The sequence below is a fragment of the Dioscorea cayenensis genome, unplaced genomic scaffold (assembly GCF_009730915.1).
Source record: "Dioscorea cayenensis subsp. rotundata cultivar TDr96_F1 unplaced genomic scaffold, TDr96_F1_v2_PseudoChromosome.rev07_lg8_w22 25.fasta BLBR01002232.1, whole genome shotgun sequence".
Taxonomy (NCBI): domain Eukaryota; kingdom Viridiplantae; phylum Streptophyta; class Magnoliopsida; order Dioscoreales; family Dioscoreaceae; genus Dioscorea; species Dioscorea cayenensis.
Window position 1 is genome coordinate 9,725 of NW_024088623.1, and position 15,098 is coordinate 24,822.

The window sequence follows — 15,098 nt, forward strand, 5'->3', positions numbered from 1 at the left end:
AGGCTATTATCTTTTATTTATTATCTCCCCTTCAAATTTAGAAATGTTTTATTCTTAATTTTCAATATTTTTTATGATTTAAAATTTTCCATATAATGTTTTGGTTATTATTATTATTATTATTATTATTATTATTTAAAAACCAATACAGGTTCTTTCTTGTGAATTCCATCATTTCCCCTTATCACTGTAAATGTCATTGTAAGGAAATTTCTCAACACTCTTTTGTGTTGTTTCATTGATGCTATCTCATCTTTTAATTACATCCACTGGATATTGCATCTTATATACCGCGAAAAATAGCAGTATGTCATCAATGAATGAATTGTAGGCATTCAACCATAATTGGGCCATTTATTGACATTTCCAATCATGGATCCCACTAAATTGAATGGCAAAAGTTTAGGACAATTAATTTAGTTACATGGGTAACAAGTGCTCACTCCCACATAAATGTCATTTAATATTTTAGTACTAAGATGATATATATATATATATATCCCATGTTGAAGATATAGTTCATTGTCGATCATCATCATAATCTGATACAGTACAAAAACCGAGTTTATTGTGCATGTAAATAAGCATAGTACTTTGATCTGAAACACCCACTTACCCATTTTCAAACTCAAACTCTGTACAATCTTTGGACACTGTTACAACATTGCTGATAATGTTTATCTACCCGTTTCTCTCCATCTCTTTCTATCACTTACTTTTCATTAACTGTCATTAACTGCAGACATCTGAGTTGACGTATAACGTGTATATATATACACACACACACAATAGCTTAAGTATGGGAGTCCGAGTTGACGTATCACATATATATATATACACACACAATAGCTTAAGTATGGGAATATTTATATATCCCCAAAAATATTTGGCAAGAGAAGAAATGGGCGAAAGACGTGCAAGAGTGGTGGAAAAGCTCTGGCTTTCTAGGCGAGAGTTTCACACCCAAAATTGAGGGTCAATGGGAGAGCTTCACTGGCGGCCGGAGAGTGAAGATTGTTGGAAGTTGCTTATAATCAGAGATTTGCAGAGAATTGGGGTTGGATGGGATGTATTGTTTTGGATCCGAATCCATTTTACATATTTTATTATTATTATTATTATTATTTTCTATTTTTTAAATTTTAACATTAAAAATACCACATAAGCAAATTCAACTTCGAAAGTAATGACCATTATCGAATTTTCAATATATTTTAGGATGGGAAAAACAAAAATTATATTAGAGGAACTTAAAAAAAAATACAAAAGTCTGATTTTGAATTATACCTAAATATTTACAAGTACTCTTCCTTAATAATACTAAGTAATAAATGCAAAAAAAAAATTAAATAATCATCATAATTGGTCCTAAGATGATTTTTTTGGGTAAACAGAAAAGAAGGGTAATATAAGCAAGCAGAGAACATGTAGCTATCCCGGATTTTTAGTCATTATGTCTGTACACATGAATCTTGAAAACACAAGATTAATCAAGCAGCAAATCACATGACAAGCTAAAACCAATGGTTGTGGAGTAACATTAATTTAAAAAATCTGGTCCATAAAGACATGATCCAAAAAAGGTTACTCTAGCTGCTACATAACATATTCATGGCTGTGGCCCTGTGGGGAATCTGACCAATCCCAGCTGTTAAAACAAAGGACACACTTGAATAATTATAACCCATCAAACGTGATCCACAAACCTGAATTATTTCACTTGCTACCCAAGCATGCTCAGTCTCGTGAACCTTCATTGCCAACTAGCCCCACCAAAATTAGCCACCCAACACTCCCACAACATCAGTCAATCAAGCTACACTAAAATATATATTAGTATATATATTGTAACATGGCTTCTGATTAAAACTTTTATGACAAAATCACCAACTCCCAGTTCTTATAATAACAATATTTCATGAAAAGAAAAAATAATGAAAATGAAAATAAATGTGAAATTGTAGTGTATAAATAATAAATTTTCCTCAACTGAAGACTGTAGTAAAAATCCTGAAAATGAAAATAATGAAATAAAAAAAGAAGAAGAAGATTTTGTGAGGATGAATGAATAGGAAAATATCAACGGCAACCGCAAGCTTTGGAAATGCAGAGTAGGAAAATAACAAGGAAAACCAAGAAAGACAGAGTAATGGCGACTCCGAGCACAAGCTTGTTAGGGCCTCCACCACCATGATGCTCACCATTAGTGCTTTTCAAGCTTCCATCATCCTCATCGTCAAGAGAGTCGTCGGAGTTTGACTTGCGGGGTGAGTCAGCCGCTGGTGGTGGAGAGATTGGTAAGCCATACTGGTCACACTTGGCGACACCGAGACTGAGCTTGGAGGAGAGGATGGAGTGGTTGTAGCAAAGGTTGGGATTGCCGGAGATTTTGAAGAGCTGAAGATGGGTGATGAATGAGGAGTTGTAAGGGATGACGCCGTGGAAGTTGTTGTTCTCGAGGTTGAGGTATTGGAGATGGGTGGAGGAGGGCGGGAAGATGGGGAGAGTGCCATTGAGGTTGTTGGAGCTGAGGTCGAGATGGGTGAGAGGGAGGGAGAAGAGGGAGGAGGGGAGTGGGCCGGAGAGGTTGGATTGGGAAATGGTGAGGGAGACGAGGTGGGGCATTTGGGAGAGGATTAGAGGGAGACCAGAGCCGGTGATGGGGACGGAGAGGATGGAGAGGGAGGTGAGGTTGTGGAGACGGGAGAGGAGGAGGGAGGAGAGGTGGCGGAGAGAGGAGTTGGAGGTGAAGGAGTGGAGAGAGGAAGGGAGATGGCGAGGAGAAGGGATGGAGCAGTTGATGAAGGAGAGAGAGGAGAGGGAGGAGAAGGAGCGGAGAGAAAGGGAAAGAGAAGGGAAGGAGGAGGAGGAGGTGCAGTTGGAGAGGGTGAGAGAGATGATGTGGCGAAAAGGATGGGAGGAGTCGCAGGAGGTGGCGTTGTGGTGAGAGGAGGGATTGGAGCAGGGATTGTGAGAGGAGAGGCCGAGAAAGTGGAGAGCTTTGAGTTGTTTAGGGTCGAGAGGGGAGGAGGGAGATGGAGATTGGATGGGAGAGAGAGATGGGGAGATGGAGTTGGAGATTGGGAGGAAGATGATGACCATGACCATGACCATGAGAGTGATGTGTTGTTGGATTTTGAGCTTCATTTTTAGTTGGAGAGAGGAGCAGAGTAACAGAAGAGTGTGTGTGTGTGTTTTTTTTTCTATTATATGAGCCATGAGGGGGGAAAAGGGAAAAATTATATATTAATATATATATTTATAGTTGGATTAGGGTTAATGAATTTGATAAAATGGAGGGAGCATATATATTGGATATAATAATTTAATTCAATAATTTGAAATTGAATTAAACTTTTTTCCTTTACAAAATTAATTTTGAGTAGTGGTTTTCATTTACTAATCAATATTAGAGATTTACTTTTCATTTTTGTGTTTGATTAAATCATTGATTAAGGAATAAAAAAGGTCAAAATTATTATTATTATTATTGCTATTATTTTTTTTTAAAAAAAATTTCATGCTATTCCAAAGACACTGGATTACTGAGGTGGAGAAAATCCAATTAAATTTGACCTCTTAATTAATATTTTTTTTTTTTTGAGACAGACTGATAGTTTAAATTAATAAATAATCATTCTTATTTTTAAGTGGTATTTTTAATAATTTGGACAAATTATTGTAAACAGATATTTTTTATTATATATTTCAATCATACATTTGGATGGAGGGAGTTGAACTTTTAATTTTATTTTTTTTTTATAGTCAAATTTTTTAACCACTTGATTGTTTCCGTGGTAGCTTAGAATGCTTTTTAATAAAACTACTTTTTTATTATTAATTTCTGCACTTCCAATGGTCGGCAGAAGTGGGTTGTGATAAGTAATCTGTGATGGTGATCATTACCTCCACTGGGACTAATTCAATATATTCATATTACAATTTGATTACGGACTCATTCATTTTCACTGTTTTTTTTTTAAATTTTATTTGTTAATTGTGACAGGCCAAACTCCCATAAATAACATTCTGCTAAATTAACTGATCAGAATAGTCTTGTTCCCTCAGGAAATCAACAGTATGTTTTTGCAGAGCTGTAAAGAAAGGGATCACCAAAAAAAAATGAAAAATAAAATAAAAATAAAAAGAGGGATCTAGATCTTAAGTTGAAGCATAATGGAGTTATAGGATGGGCAATGTAACAAGTGATGAGTAGGTTGCAGACAAGAGTGGAGGAGATAATAATAAACTGGGTCCTCTCTCACATTCACAAGTATTAGGGAGAGAATGAAGTGATCTTTGAGACAGGAAAGTGCTTTTATAGGGTCCACTCTTGCTCTTTTATTTAGTTTTATATCTATATAAGTTATAGCTACATAACATTAAAGTTTATGGCACATGTTCTGTGTTGGGTTGTTGTTGGTTGAGGCTATTGAGAGAAGTTAACTTTCACTTCATGGTTTGATTGCACTGTCTAGGACATTATTTATATATCATCCACATTTTTAGTTTGACCTTAATACAGCTTAGTTAAACCCAGGATCCGAACACTTGACAATAAAACCACAATTTAGATCATTGATCAGATAAGAAACAACCCAACGAACAATGGGTGCACATCATTAATTGATTAGATTCAAAAGAGGATTTCAAAGTGAATAAATTAAATCACAACTTTGTTAAATAAACAAAAATCCAGTTACAAACAAAATAAGACATGACAAACTAATAATAGTACAAGAGTATGCCGTTTACTCCAGAGGGATGAGTTGCATAAAAAAAAATGATTGTCATAAGTGGATCATCCATTTTACGAGGCATTGAAATGAATGAAGGTTAACTACCTTACCCAAATCCGACAATGGAAGTCAATTCGTTAGAATTAGAGGCCAGAGAACAAAAAAAAGTTGAGGCTTCATTTGATTATTGACGCGAAATTTTCTAGCTTATTTCTTTTCAAGTCTTGGACCACATATATCAAAAAAGAAATATGAAACTAGTGAATTTTTTCATATGAAACTGAAGCTGATACATTATTATGTATTTGCTGCAGCTTTTGTTGTTTGTCTTTTTTATTCTTTAGATCAGTTTGTTTTGGATGATCTGGTAAATTCCCCATTCGGTTTTATGTTCAAGTTGACATGTAGCTGCAGACGTAAAGAAACAGAAGAACAATTTGACAAATAAATGTGAGTAATGCATAGAAGAGGGGAACAGAGAGTTATTAAACTAAGCTGTGTCTGAGGTAAACTCCTTTGGTCAAATTCACTTGGGTGAAGTTGAACAAAACCGTTAATTTTATCTCATTTTGATGTCCTGGTTGATGTTCATTAGATCTTTTCTGACTTGTAATGTAATCAACTTAGTCCATGTTAGAATCGGGCTTTATATATATATATCCTGGAATTCTTAATTGACCAAAAAAGCACTTTTTCTGTTATAACACAACAAAACAATTATATTATTTTCAAAAACATTAATTTATAATATAAACAACTTTAGTGTTAATTTTTTTCAAAAACTATAAACTAATATTTTCATAGAAGCTTAAACAATATAAAATTAGCAATTTTTTTTGGTAATCCAGTCTAAATGTCCTCTCAATTACACACATATATTTTAGGTTTGTTAAGATGTAGTGAATGTGCCAACGACCAAATGGTCTATTGGTATTTGGGTCGCCGATAGATCTTTTTACCAAGTGGTGAGAGTTCGATTTTCGGCTGAGGGTACATTTTTGGAAGATGTGAGTGATGGTTGTGTGCTGGTGGTCCCAGCGCCCATGTGTGCGGGGACCCACGCCCCTGACTGACTAGCAGGCCTTCGGGCTGTCTGTTCCTCTTGTCTCAAAAAAAAAAAGATGTAGTGGATGTCAATACATGTTAATGTTTTTTAACTAATATGAGTGGATAGACAACTAATAAAAGTAGAGGCACACACAAACCTATAAGGAGTAAGTGTGGGTGGGGCCTATGCATATGTAGCTGTAAAAATCACCCGTACATAACCACTACTCACACCCTCTCTCACTTATGATTCGAACTGTTATACTTGACAAAGGCTCTAATGGAAATTCAAATACGAATAGACCAATTGGTTGCTGGTGTGAATACATGTTAATGTTAGCAAACAATTTATTCCAACAGGAAATAAGAGACATCAAATACTAAACATCTTTCCATACGCCAAAGAATTTTTGTAATTTTTATATACTCCCCAAACATCCAAACATAGGCGGAATCAAGGGTTTTGTAATTTTTATATACTCCCCAAAACATCCAAACATAGGCGGAATCAAGGGGAAGGGTGTGCTTGAGCCCCCCCTTGATTCCGCCTATATATATATATCATAATTATAATTTATATATGAAATGTGATATTATTTATTTATTTATTTATTTTAAAATTCTATTGATACCATTTAAAATAAATTAAATAAAAATAATAAAATCGAAAAGTGATAATAACAACTAATATAGCTAGCCAATCATAGGTCTTCAAATATTTTTGCTTTTAAATTTTATAATTAAATATGTTTTTAATGAACTTATCAATATATAATTATCAAATTTCAAGATATTAATGTAAAAAAATATTAATAATAAATAAAATAATAATAAAACCTTACAAAAATATAATTGCTTCCTCAAAATTTCTAAAAAAAAAAATTATTATAGGTTGGGTTGATTAGTGAGTTTTCTTTTTGTGCAATCTCTTCCGAGCTTATGTTTTATTTTTGAACAAGATTTATCTTATTTGTTTTATATTTAACTTAATTTGTTTAATTTTTTGTATGATTATCTATCAAATATCGTTTGATTATTTGTTGTGAAAATGTTAGATATTTATTATGATTAATTGTTATAAATTTTTGATTATTCATTAGATTATTTGTTAAACAATTATTGTATTTAATAATTGAACTAGATTTTGAATTTGTGTTAAATTGTTTTTTTAATTTTATTATTTGTTAATTTAGTGTTTTAACTATTAGTTGAGTTAATTGTTAATTATGTAGATATAATAGGTTTTTAAGTGTAAATAAAATTTTTTGGATCAATGTATATTTTATATTATTGAATAATTGATTTCAAGTTTGAATTAATAAAATAGTTTAATATTAATAAACTTTTTAAATTTAAATTCAGCACTTTTTTAATTTTGGTTCTAATTCCGCCACTGCTCCCAAATCCCACCATACAGATCAAAAAATTATGTGTCATGAGCTTGCTATATATCAAAATTGCAGCTCAATTAGACTACAATTGACTTTCTCACAAAAAAAAAAGGCTTGAGTTATGGGCTTTGTTCAGAAATGGGTCTCTTTAAAAAAAAATATATCTGGTTTTTCTCCAAGTAGCATGAGCAACAGAAGCCAAAACACCCAACACCAACTTCTATACATCTAAGTCACTGCCAATTCAGTTCAGTGCCATATATCTATCCAATTGTGGCAATGATGGTCTTTTAATTGTTGTTGATGTCTTCTAGTTCAATACTTAATTGTTCTTTCAATTGCTTTTGTTTTCTTATAAAAAACCTTTAAAATACAGTTGTTCCTAAAATATTGCATCAATTGCTGTTCTTTCCCTCTTCTTTTTCTTTTGCCGCTTGACAACAAAATTTGGTGAGCAATCATCAACAAATTAATTGACGTGTAGTTAGCATGATGGGTTTGTTAGAGTTATGTGTGACAACATTATTGTTTCAAAAAATAATTATCTCAACTCAAGTGACAATCTGATCTATGCGTAGAATCAAGAAGAATGCCTTTCAAATTATTAATATATATTCTTTTTCAGGTGTTTTGTTTGTTTACTATGCATTGTTTCGCTAGTGACCATCCTGCTGTAATTTAATAATAAAATGAAAAGCTTAATTGAAATTGACTTAAATTGTAGGAATGTGTACAAGCAATAACTCAAGTCAAGATAGAGATGTGCATATAGTGTTAATAGTGAGTTGATATCTTTCAGATGTGATTGGCTCATTGGGATAAAAACCAAATCTCGATCTCTTTTGATATAATGGTCTATAATTCTCTATTGTTTATATAAAGTTATATTTGTTGAATTTTAAGAGAAAAAAACATGAAAGGTGAGTGTTTTGGTGTGTAGAATGTGAAGAAAAAAAAGAGTGAAGTGAAAAAAACGAGCTCTTGTTTTTTCAGGTTCTTATTAAAGCCAGGTAAGATCTTTGTTTTTGAGGTGATGTAAAGTTTTTAAAACTTAGTAATCCTTCTAGCCTTGTGCTTATTCTTTGTACTCTTATTATTCTTTAAGATATAGTGAAGTATTATTCTCTAGTGGATATAAACTTTTTTTTTTTAGCCATACCATGTTAAATTTGATAAATTTTTTTGTTCTTGTGTGAACACTTGTATATTCTCTTTGCATTGCCTATCTATTGTGTTATTACTAGATATTTATGAAATTATACATCATATGTTTGACAAATTACCACCGTCATTCCACGCTTTCTCTCACGCAACATGTAGGAAGCTCGTTGGAGAAGTATCATGCTCATATTTTTTTCATGCTGAGATTTAGTTTTAATTAGGCAAGCAAGCAAAATGCTAGTTTTAGCGAATGAGCTCTATGTATTTCCATTAGCATATTAATTATGGAAATATGATGAGACATGCTATACATTGGTAACACAGACAATAATATTAGAGGATGATTTTTGAATGAAATCAATAGTTTATCAACTTTATTCAAAATAATAATAATAATAATAATAGAGGATGATCATGAATCTAATATGTGTACTTCTTTTGATTTATTTTGATGGATTAAGCTAAATTGTTTCCTACAGAAAAATATTACTATATATGTATATGATTGAATCCCTAATAAAACAATAAATGCTAGTGAATTTTAAGTATTTTAATTGTACTTATCAATCTAGTTGAATATAGATTGAATGACTGGTTAAAGTGCACAATCAATCAATAATTTTAATCAAATCTCATCTTTTCGATTTTTATATACAACCTATTAAAAAAAGATATCTAAAAAAATTAAGAAGAGGTGATAGACTAGTTAGTTGTTTTTGATAAAAATGAATAAACCACAAATTTATTAAGAAAAACAGAACAATAAAAATAAGCAGTTGAAATATATTTCTTTTATTGCCATTTATTCATCATTATCACAAAACTAAGCACAATAAAAGTTAGAAGGTCAATGGTACTTTTAATGTAAACTCTTTTGACAATGTTTAGATCCATGGAGGTTAGTTCATAGTATTGGTATTGTGTTTATATTTGAATTCCATTTTTTTTTTTTTCTATTCTACTTTAACAACCGGTCCATTTGTAGTTATTTTATTTTATTAGAAATACATGAATGGTCTATCATTATATATTTAATTAAAAGGTCAAATCACTTTTTATGCAAATCATGTCAAATTAAGTGGCGATTATGATCTTTGAACGCAAGGGATGTCAAATGAAATAGAGTGTCATATCCCTTGAGTTTTCTTCCTTTTTTTGGTTTTTACTTAAATATCAAGGAACCTTAAATTGACTATTGATGCAATTGGTTCTCTAAGGCATTTATCAGTTTCTAATTTCTATTATTTCCAAGTATTTGCTTTTTCTAAGTTTGATAAAACCACGGCACAAAGTAATTTACCACAAGAAAAGAAAAGAGAAAAAATGAAAGAGAATCAAATTGAAATTTGGGTTCCTAATCTATGACAACAAATGACAATATTCAATATTAATTGAATAGTTTACAAAGAATAAATAGTATTACAAAGAATTAATTAAGTATTAATGTGTTGTTGAAATACTTCAATCATGTAAATAAATGTTCATGTGTTTACTTACCCAAAATAACTTATTAAAAGTTTTTATAGTCTTTTCTTTTCAAATGGTGTATATATATATTACTAAAATCTAAATATTCACTTTTATCATGTGAGATCTTATGTTTGGTTGAAGGATAAATACCTTTCCACCGGCATATATTTTATAACATTTAATTAACGTACTTTGAAAAAATTAATTATTCAATTAAAGACATTTAATAATTAAATAAAAAAACTATGAATATTGATAACACACTTATTACAATTTATATAAAAAAAAATTTAAAATATTTAGTTTATACTAATATTAATTAAGTTAAATGTTATTAATTAGCTCTAAATGTTATTAATTAGCTCTATTGTAATATTTGAAGGAAAAAAAAAAATTCTCTAGCTAGTGCAGTGAATTGTTACTTGAATAGGGAATAAACAAACCCAAAGTCAAATCTCTAAGTTGATAGTATATAATACTATAGAAATACTATAGTAGTACAGTTCATTAGCCTCATCATTCATAGGAGAGAATGTTGTTGCTCTTGCCTCTAGAATTGTATGGCAGAGAATTTATTAAGTCAATTTAATTCTTAAAATTTTTTTAAATATACACGTGATAGAACTTTAATTACCCGTGTAATATTTAGGGTCAATATGTCACCTTAATTAGTACACTATTAAATGTGTCTGTTTCTTGACAACCCTCATAAGCATTAGATCAATGATATCCTGGCCAAAGGAAAAATATATAGGAATATATATATAAAGTGTACACTGTATAGAAGAGAAATAAAGAGCCGGAGCAGCTCTAAGCATCCTCTCGTATTGTCTCAACCATCAATCCTTTTCTTGCAAGGACTAAGGAGGGACTTTAATTTACGTACCATGCATGGTATCTCCCCTGGTCTAATACATTTGAGGACACGGTGGTTCAACCGTTCAACTACCCGAAATTAACCCCATTTTGAATTCCCATGCTTTTCCAAGATTTCAACTGGCTGAAACGTGATGACATTTGATATGATCTAGCTCTTGGTTGAAGTTTATGACGTCAAAGGATCAAAGCCAATCAAGTCTTCATTCCATTTCTGTTTTCCCTAGTTATGCAATATTGCAGTCAGTATATACTTGTGTGTGCGTGTGTATCTATACACATACATGGTGCCAAGGTTTAAACATTTGCATATTTAAAATCTACGAATATTTTTGGAATATTTTAGGTGTTTTTTTTAAATGTGAAGACTTCTACAAACTTCTGGATCGATGGAGTTTCTTATATATATATATATATATATAATAGTTAACCTCCCATGAAGAAAGCTGTATGGAATTGACAAATAATTTGTGCGAAAATATAGAGAAATGAGCACAAATGCACGTTCCCACCTAATTAATATTAATATTAATTTCTTTCAATGTGACAGTTCGTGTTTTTCAAGAGTCAAATCAGGTTTGCTAGTAAAGCAAGCAAAATCAAATAATTTTATTTCAATGCTTTGTTTATAAATAGCTCCAAGCTGCATGTGAGCACATAAGTCAATTAAAATGGAGATTCTACCAACTATTATGATTTCTATCCTTGCATTAATCCTCCTCTCCCAAGTGCCATCTCCAACCACGGCATTAATCCCAACTCATGAAGCCTTCCTCCACTGTGTCTCTCTCCATTCTCCACCATCTACTAACCACTCTCAAGAACTTCTCTACTTCCCAAACACCACCTCCTACTCCTCCCTCTATATCTCCACCATCTACAACCTCCGTTTTGCCTCCACTACTTCAAACTCAGCATTGACACCTCTTTTTATCGTCGCACCAACTCAAGATGTCCATGTCCAAGCAACAGTCATATGCACCAGGAATCTTGGTCTTCATCTCCGGGTCCGAAGTGGTGGCCATGACTATGAAGGCTTGTCCTACCGTTCTTATGATCACCGTCCATTTATCATGCTTGATCTTGCAAAGTTCCGATCAGTCACTGTTGACGTAGAACACGATACAGCCTTGGTCGAGGTCGGAGCCACACTTGGCGAGCTTTACTATAAAATAGCTGAGAAAAGTCCGGTTCATAGCTTTCCTGCCGGCATTTGCCCCTCGGTTGGCGTTGGTGGGCACATAAGTGGTGGTGGAATGGGTAACCTGGTGAGAAAGTATGGCCTTGCTGCTGATAATGTGTTGGATGTCAAGCTTGTGGATGTTAATGGAAAGGTCTTGGATAGAAAGTCAATGGGTGAAGATCTCTTCTGGGCTATCAGAGGAGGTGGAGGTGCAAGTTTTGGAGTCATACTTTCATGGACGGTACGATTAGTTCCTGTCACGCCTAAGGTTGCAGTTTTCACCATGCATAAAGGTTTGGCTGACGGTGTGCTTGATTTACTTGACAAGTGGCAGCGAATTTCTTCCAAACTCCATGAAAATGTATACATGGAGGCAGCCATAAGACAACCCATGTACAATGGGACCAAGGGAATGGAGGCTCTGTTTAACTTCCAGTTTATGGGTGGATGTGAAGAGTTGCTGGGGATTATGAAGGAAAATTTTCCAGAGTTGGGTGTTGAGGCAAAAGACTGTAAGGAGATGAGCTGGATTCAGTCTGTGATGTATTATGCTGGGTATAGGAATGGGGAGCCATTGGAGACACTCTTGAACAGGAGTAGTGTCTCTGGGATTTATGTTAAAGGGAAGTCTGACTTTGTGGAGGAACCAATAGCTAGAGATGCATGGAAAGGGATATGGGATGAGTTTGTTGGAGTGAGTGGCAGGTCATTGCTCATGTACATGGCTCCATATGGTGGCAAGATGGATGAAATTCCAGAGTCTGAAACTCCATTTCCACATAGGAAGGGTAGCTTGTATAACATACAGTACCTTGTGGCCTGGAGAAATGGTAGTGCTAATGAGTCTGATGAGAGTTTGAGGGTGATTAGGAGATTGTACAAACATATGAGACCTTATGTTTCCAAGAACCCCAGGGCTGCATACGTGAACTTTAGAGATCTAGATCTGGGGATGAATAAGGATGCCATAAGCTACTCAGGAGCTAAAGTTTGGGGAAAACACTACTTCAAAAGCAATTTCAAGAGGTTGGCCCTTGTGAAAGGTCAGGTTGATTCTGAGAATTTTTTTAGGAATGAGCAAAGTATTCCTCCACTTTACAGGTCAGAATGATGAGACATTTTCATATGATAAAATCATGTATTAGTTTTCTAGTTAAATTTTCTTTTCCTTTTTTTTTTATGCATCGAACTTCATTGTTTGTATATGCTAATAAATAATTTGTAATTTAAGTTTCATTATATTTGTATTTGTATTTCTAAGCACCACTCAATTCTAGTCTAGTGATCACTTAATTTGTCCTTGCATTAGCATATTATTTGTGGAAATGATAGGATATGCTATGCACCGGTAAGACATGATAGGGGATGATCAGGAGTGAGGATTGGTGGCAAATTGGCATTGTCATTGCTGGCCTTCTAAAGAATCAATCGATGTCAGACTTCCAGAGTGAGGATTGGTGGTAAAACAACCAATTAAAAGAATAGGAACTCAGCTCAACTTCCTGAGTTTGTTTTTGGCGTTAGAAAATGCAACACTCCAAACGCGGCCCGGCCAAACCCGATGCACGGATAAACGGCTGCAAATCCACAGGGTTTGAATCCCATAGACCTGTAAAGCCTCAGAACCTTAATCAGAGAAGATAAATTATAACAACCAATTGAGTCACAGAGTTACAAACTCTATAGAGTATACAGTGCAGGAATACAAAAAGTCCAAAAAAAAAAAAAATACACGGATATAGGGACTAATAATGACAAGAAATCAAATTTTATAATAAAATAAGACAACACCTACAGATAGTCTTTCAAAGTCCATACAGGTATACCACTCTTGATTTGAAAAGGATTTAAAACAAATTTATGAGTTCACTAGCCCAGTAAGTAATCCAAAAATTGTTTAAAAACAACATGGTTTATAAAACTCGATTTCAAACATTGAGATTAACTCAAAGTTTAAACAAAGTTTAAACAAAAATAATATCGCTATTCAAGTAATATCTCTATTCAAGAATGTTGAAATCAAAAGAATATTAGATTTCAAAATTCCAAATAATAATTCACCAGAAATGAGCATAGGTCTCCCAAAAAAAATTTAAACATAATGCAGAATAAAATGCAGAGTATAATATTCTAATAAGAGAACATTTCCAAAATACGTCATTCACCAAAAATTTGATACTCAGAAATGAGATCTCATAAATAAAGAAAATTCAAGGTAGGACAAAAAGTTTATGTCCGAGATATACACGGAAATCAATAATATCAAAAATATTGTGATTGAAGATAATCACAATCAGAAGTCAAAGCAGAGTGTACTAGATTCCAGTGTATGTCTTCAAATTCACTATAGATGGCAGAGTCATTTGTTTATCTTTGGTAACCCGAGCCAGAATAACAGAGGTAATTTATTTACCCTTGGTGATCCGATACTGAATGTCAGATGATTTTTTATTATTTCACCGAACGAACACGGTGTGAAACTGCAATCTCATTTTTTTAGAATTTTTTGTCGACAAGGTCAGGGTTTAACCCCCCATTGATAATTGATAGGGTTGCATATCACTTATTTAGAGACCAAAACATTCAGATACTAAATTATACACAAGGTACAAATTTAGAAATTACCAAATTCCTCCAATTCTCAAGTCTATGGATTTAATAATAAAAATTCAAGATCCCACTTTTGGAAGAAAGGAAATATAGGAATTTAAATACATAAAGATTAAGTAAACAAAACCTTTAAAATTATTCAAAATATTTATTTCTCCAATTAAAATAAAACAATTAAGCAAATAAATAAGTAAATAAATAAATAAATAAAGGAAATAATTTAATCAACCCAAATGATAGCAGATCATACCAATGTTTGAATACAAAAAAAAAACTCACATTTTAAAACATTTAAAATAATCATATAAATGAAATCACAATACTAGCATAATTATTAAAATAATACTTAAATAAGAGAAAATACTTAAGCAAAATATCTGAAAACACTTATTCAATAATAAATAATTTCCAATATTTATACAATACAATTATCTAAAATAAAAGCCATTACCAAATTAATAAACAATTATTTTACCCAATAAAATAATTTTCACAAATACTGAAAGTACGAAATTATCGGTGAATTATTTACCTGGTGCAAGACAAAATTTCAAACTTAATCCAAACAAAAAATTTTAGCCCCTTTCAAAAAGAAATCCCATAAACAAGTAAAAAAACACA

At 32.5% G+C, this 15,098-nt stretch overlaps 2 protein-coding genes across 4 annotated transcripts; one reads left to right on the forward strand and one right to left on the reverse strand.

Moving 5' to 3' along the window:
• Positions 1–1,517: 1,517 nt before the first annotated feature.
• On the reverse strand, positions 1,518–3,190 carry LOC120257626 (receptor-like protein 51). Of its 3 annotated transcripts, none has more exons than XM_039265062.1 (2): positions 2,202–3,190; positions 1,518–1,816 (listed from the first exon to the last, which is right to left on the reverse strand). In XM_039265062.1, exons 1-2 carry the CDS (start codon positions 3,145–3,147, stop codon positions 1,812–1,814), a joined length of 951 nt encoding a protein of 316 aa, XP_039120996.1. In that variant the 5' UTR covers positions 3,148–3,190; the 3' UTR covers positions 1,518–1,811. The 3 variants fall into 3 exon arrangements, with proteins under 3 accessions (XP_039120996.1, XP_039120997.1, XP_039120995.1); XM_039265063.1 differs by having other exon boundaries at positions 1,518–1,821; XM_039265061.1 differs by lacking the exon at positions 1,518–1,816 and having other exon boundaries at positions 2,066–3,190.
• Positions 3,191–11,367: 8,177 nt separating this feature from the next.
• LOC120257628 (berberine bridge enzyme-like 23) lies at positions 11,368–13,138 on the forward strand. Its single transcript, XM_039265065.1, has one exon. It carries the CDS (start codon positions 11,377–11,379, stop codon positions 12,976–12,978), a length of 1,602 nt encoding a protein of 533 aa, XP_039120999.1. The 5' UTR covers positions 11,368–11,376; the 3' UTR covers positions 12,979–13,138.
• Positions 13,139–15,098: the final 1,960 nt, after the last annotated feature.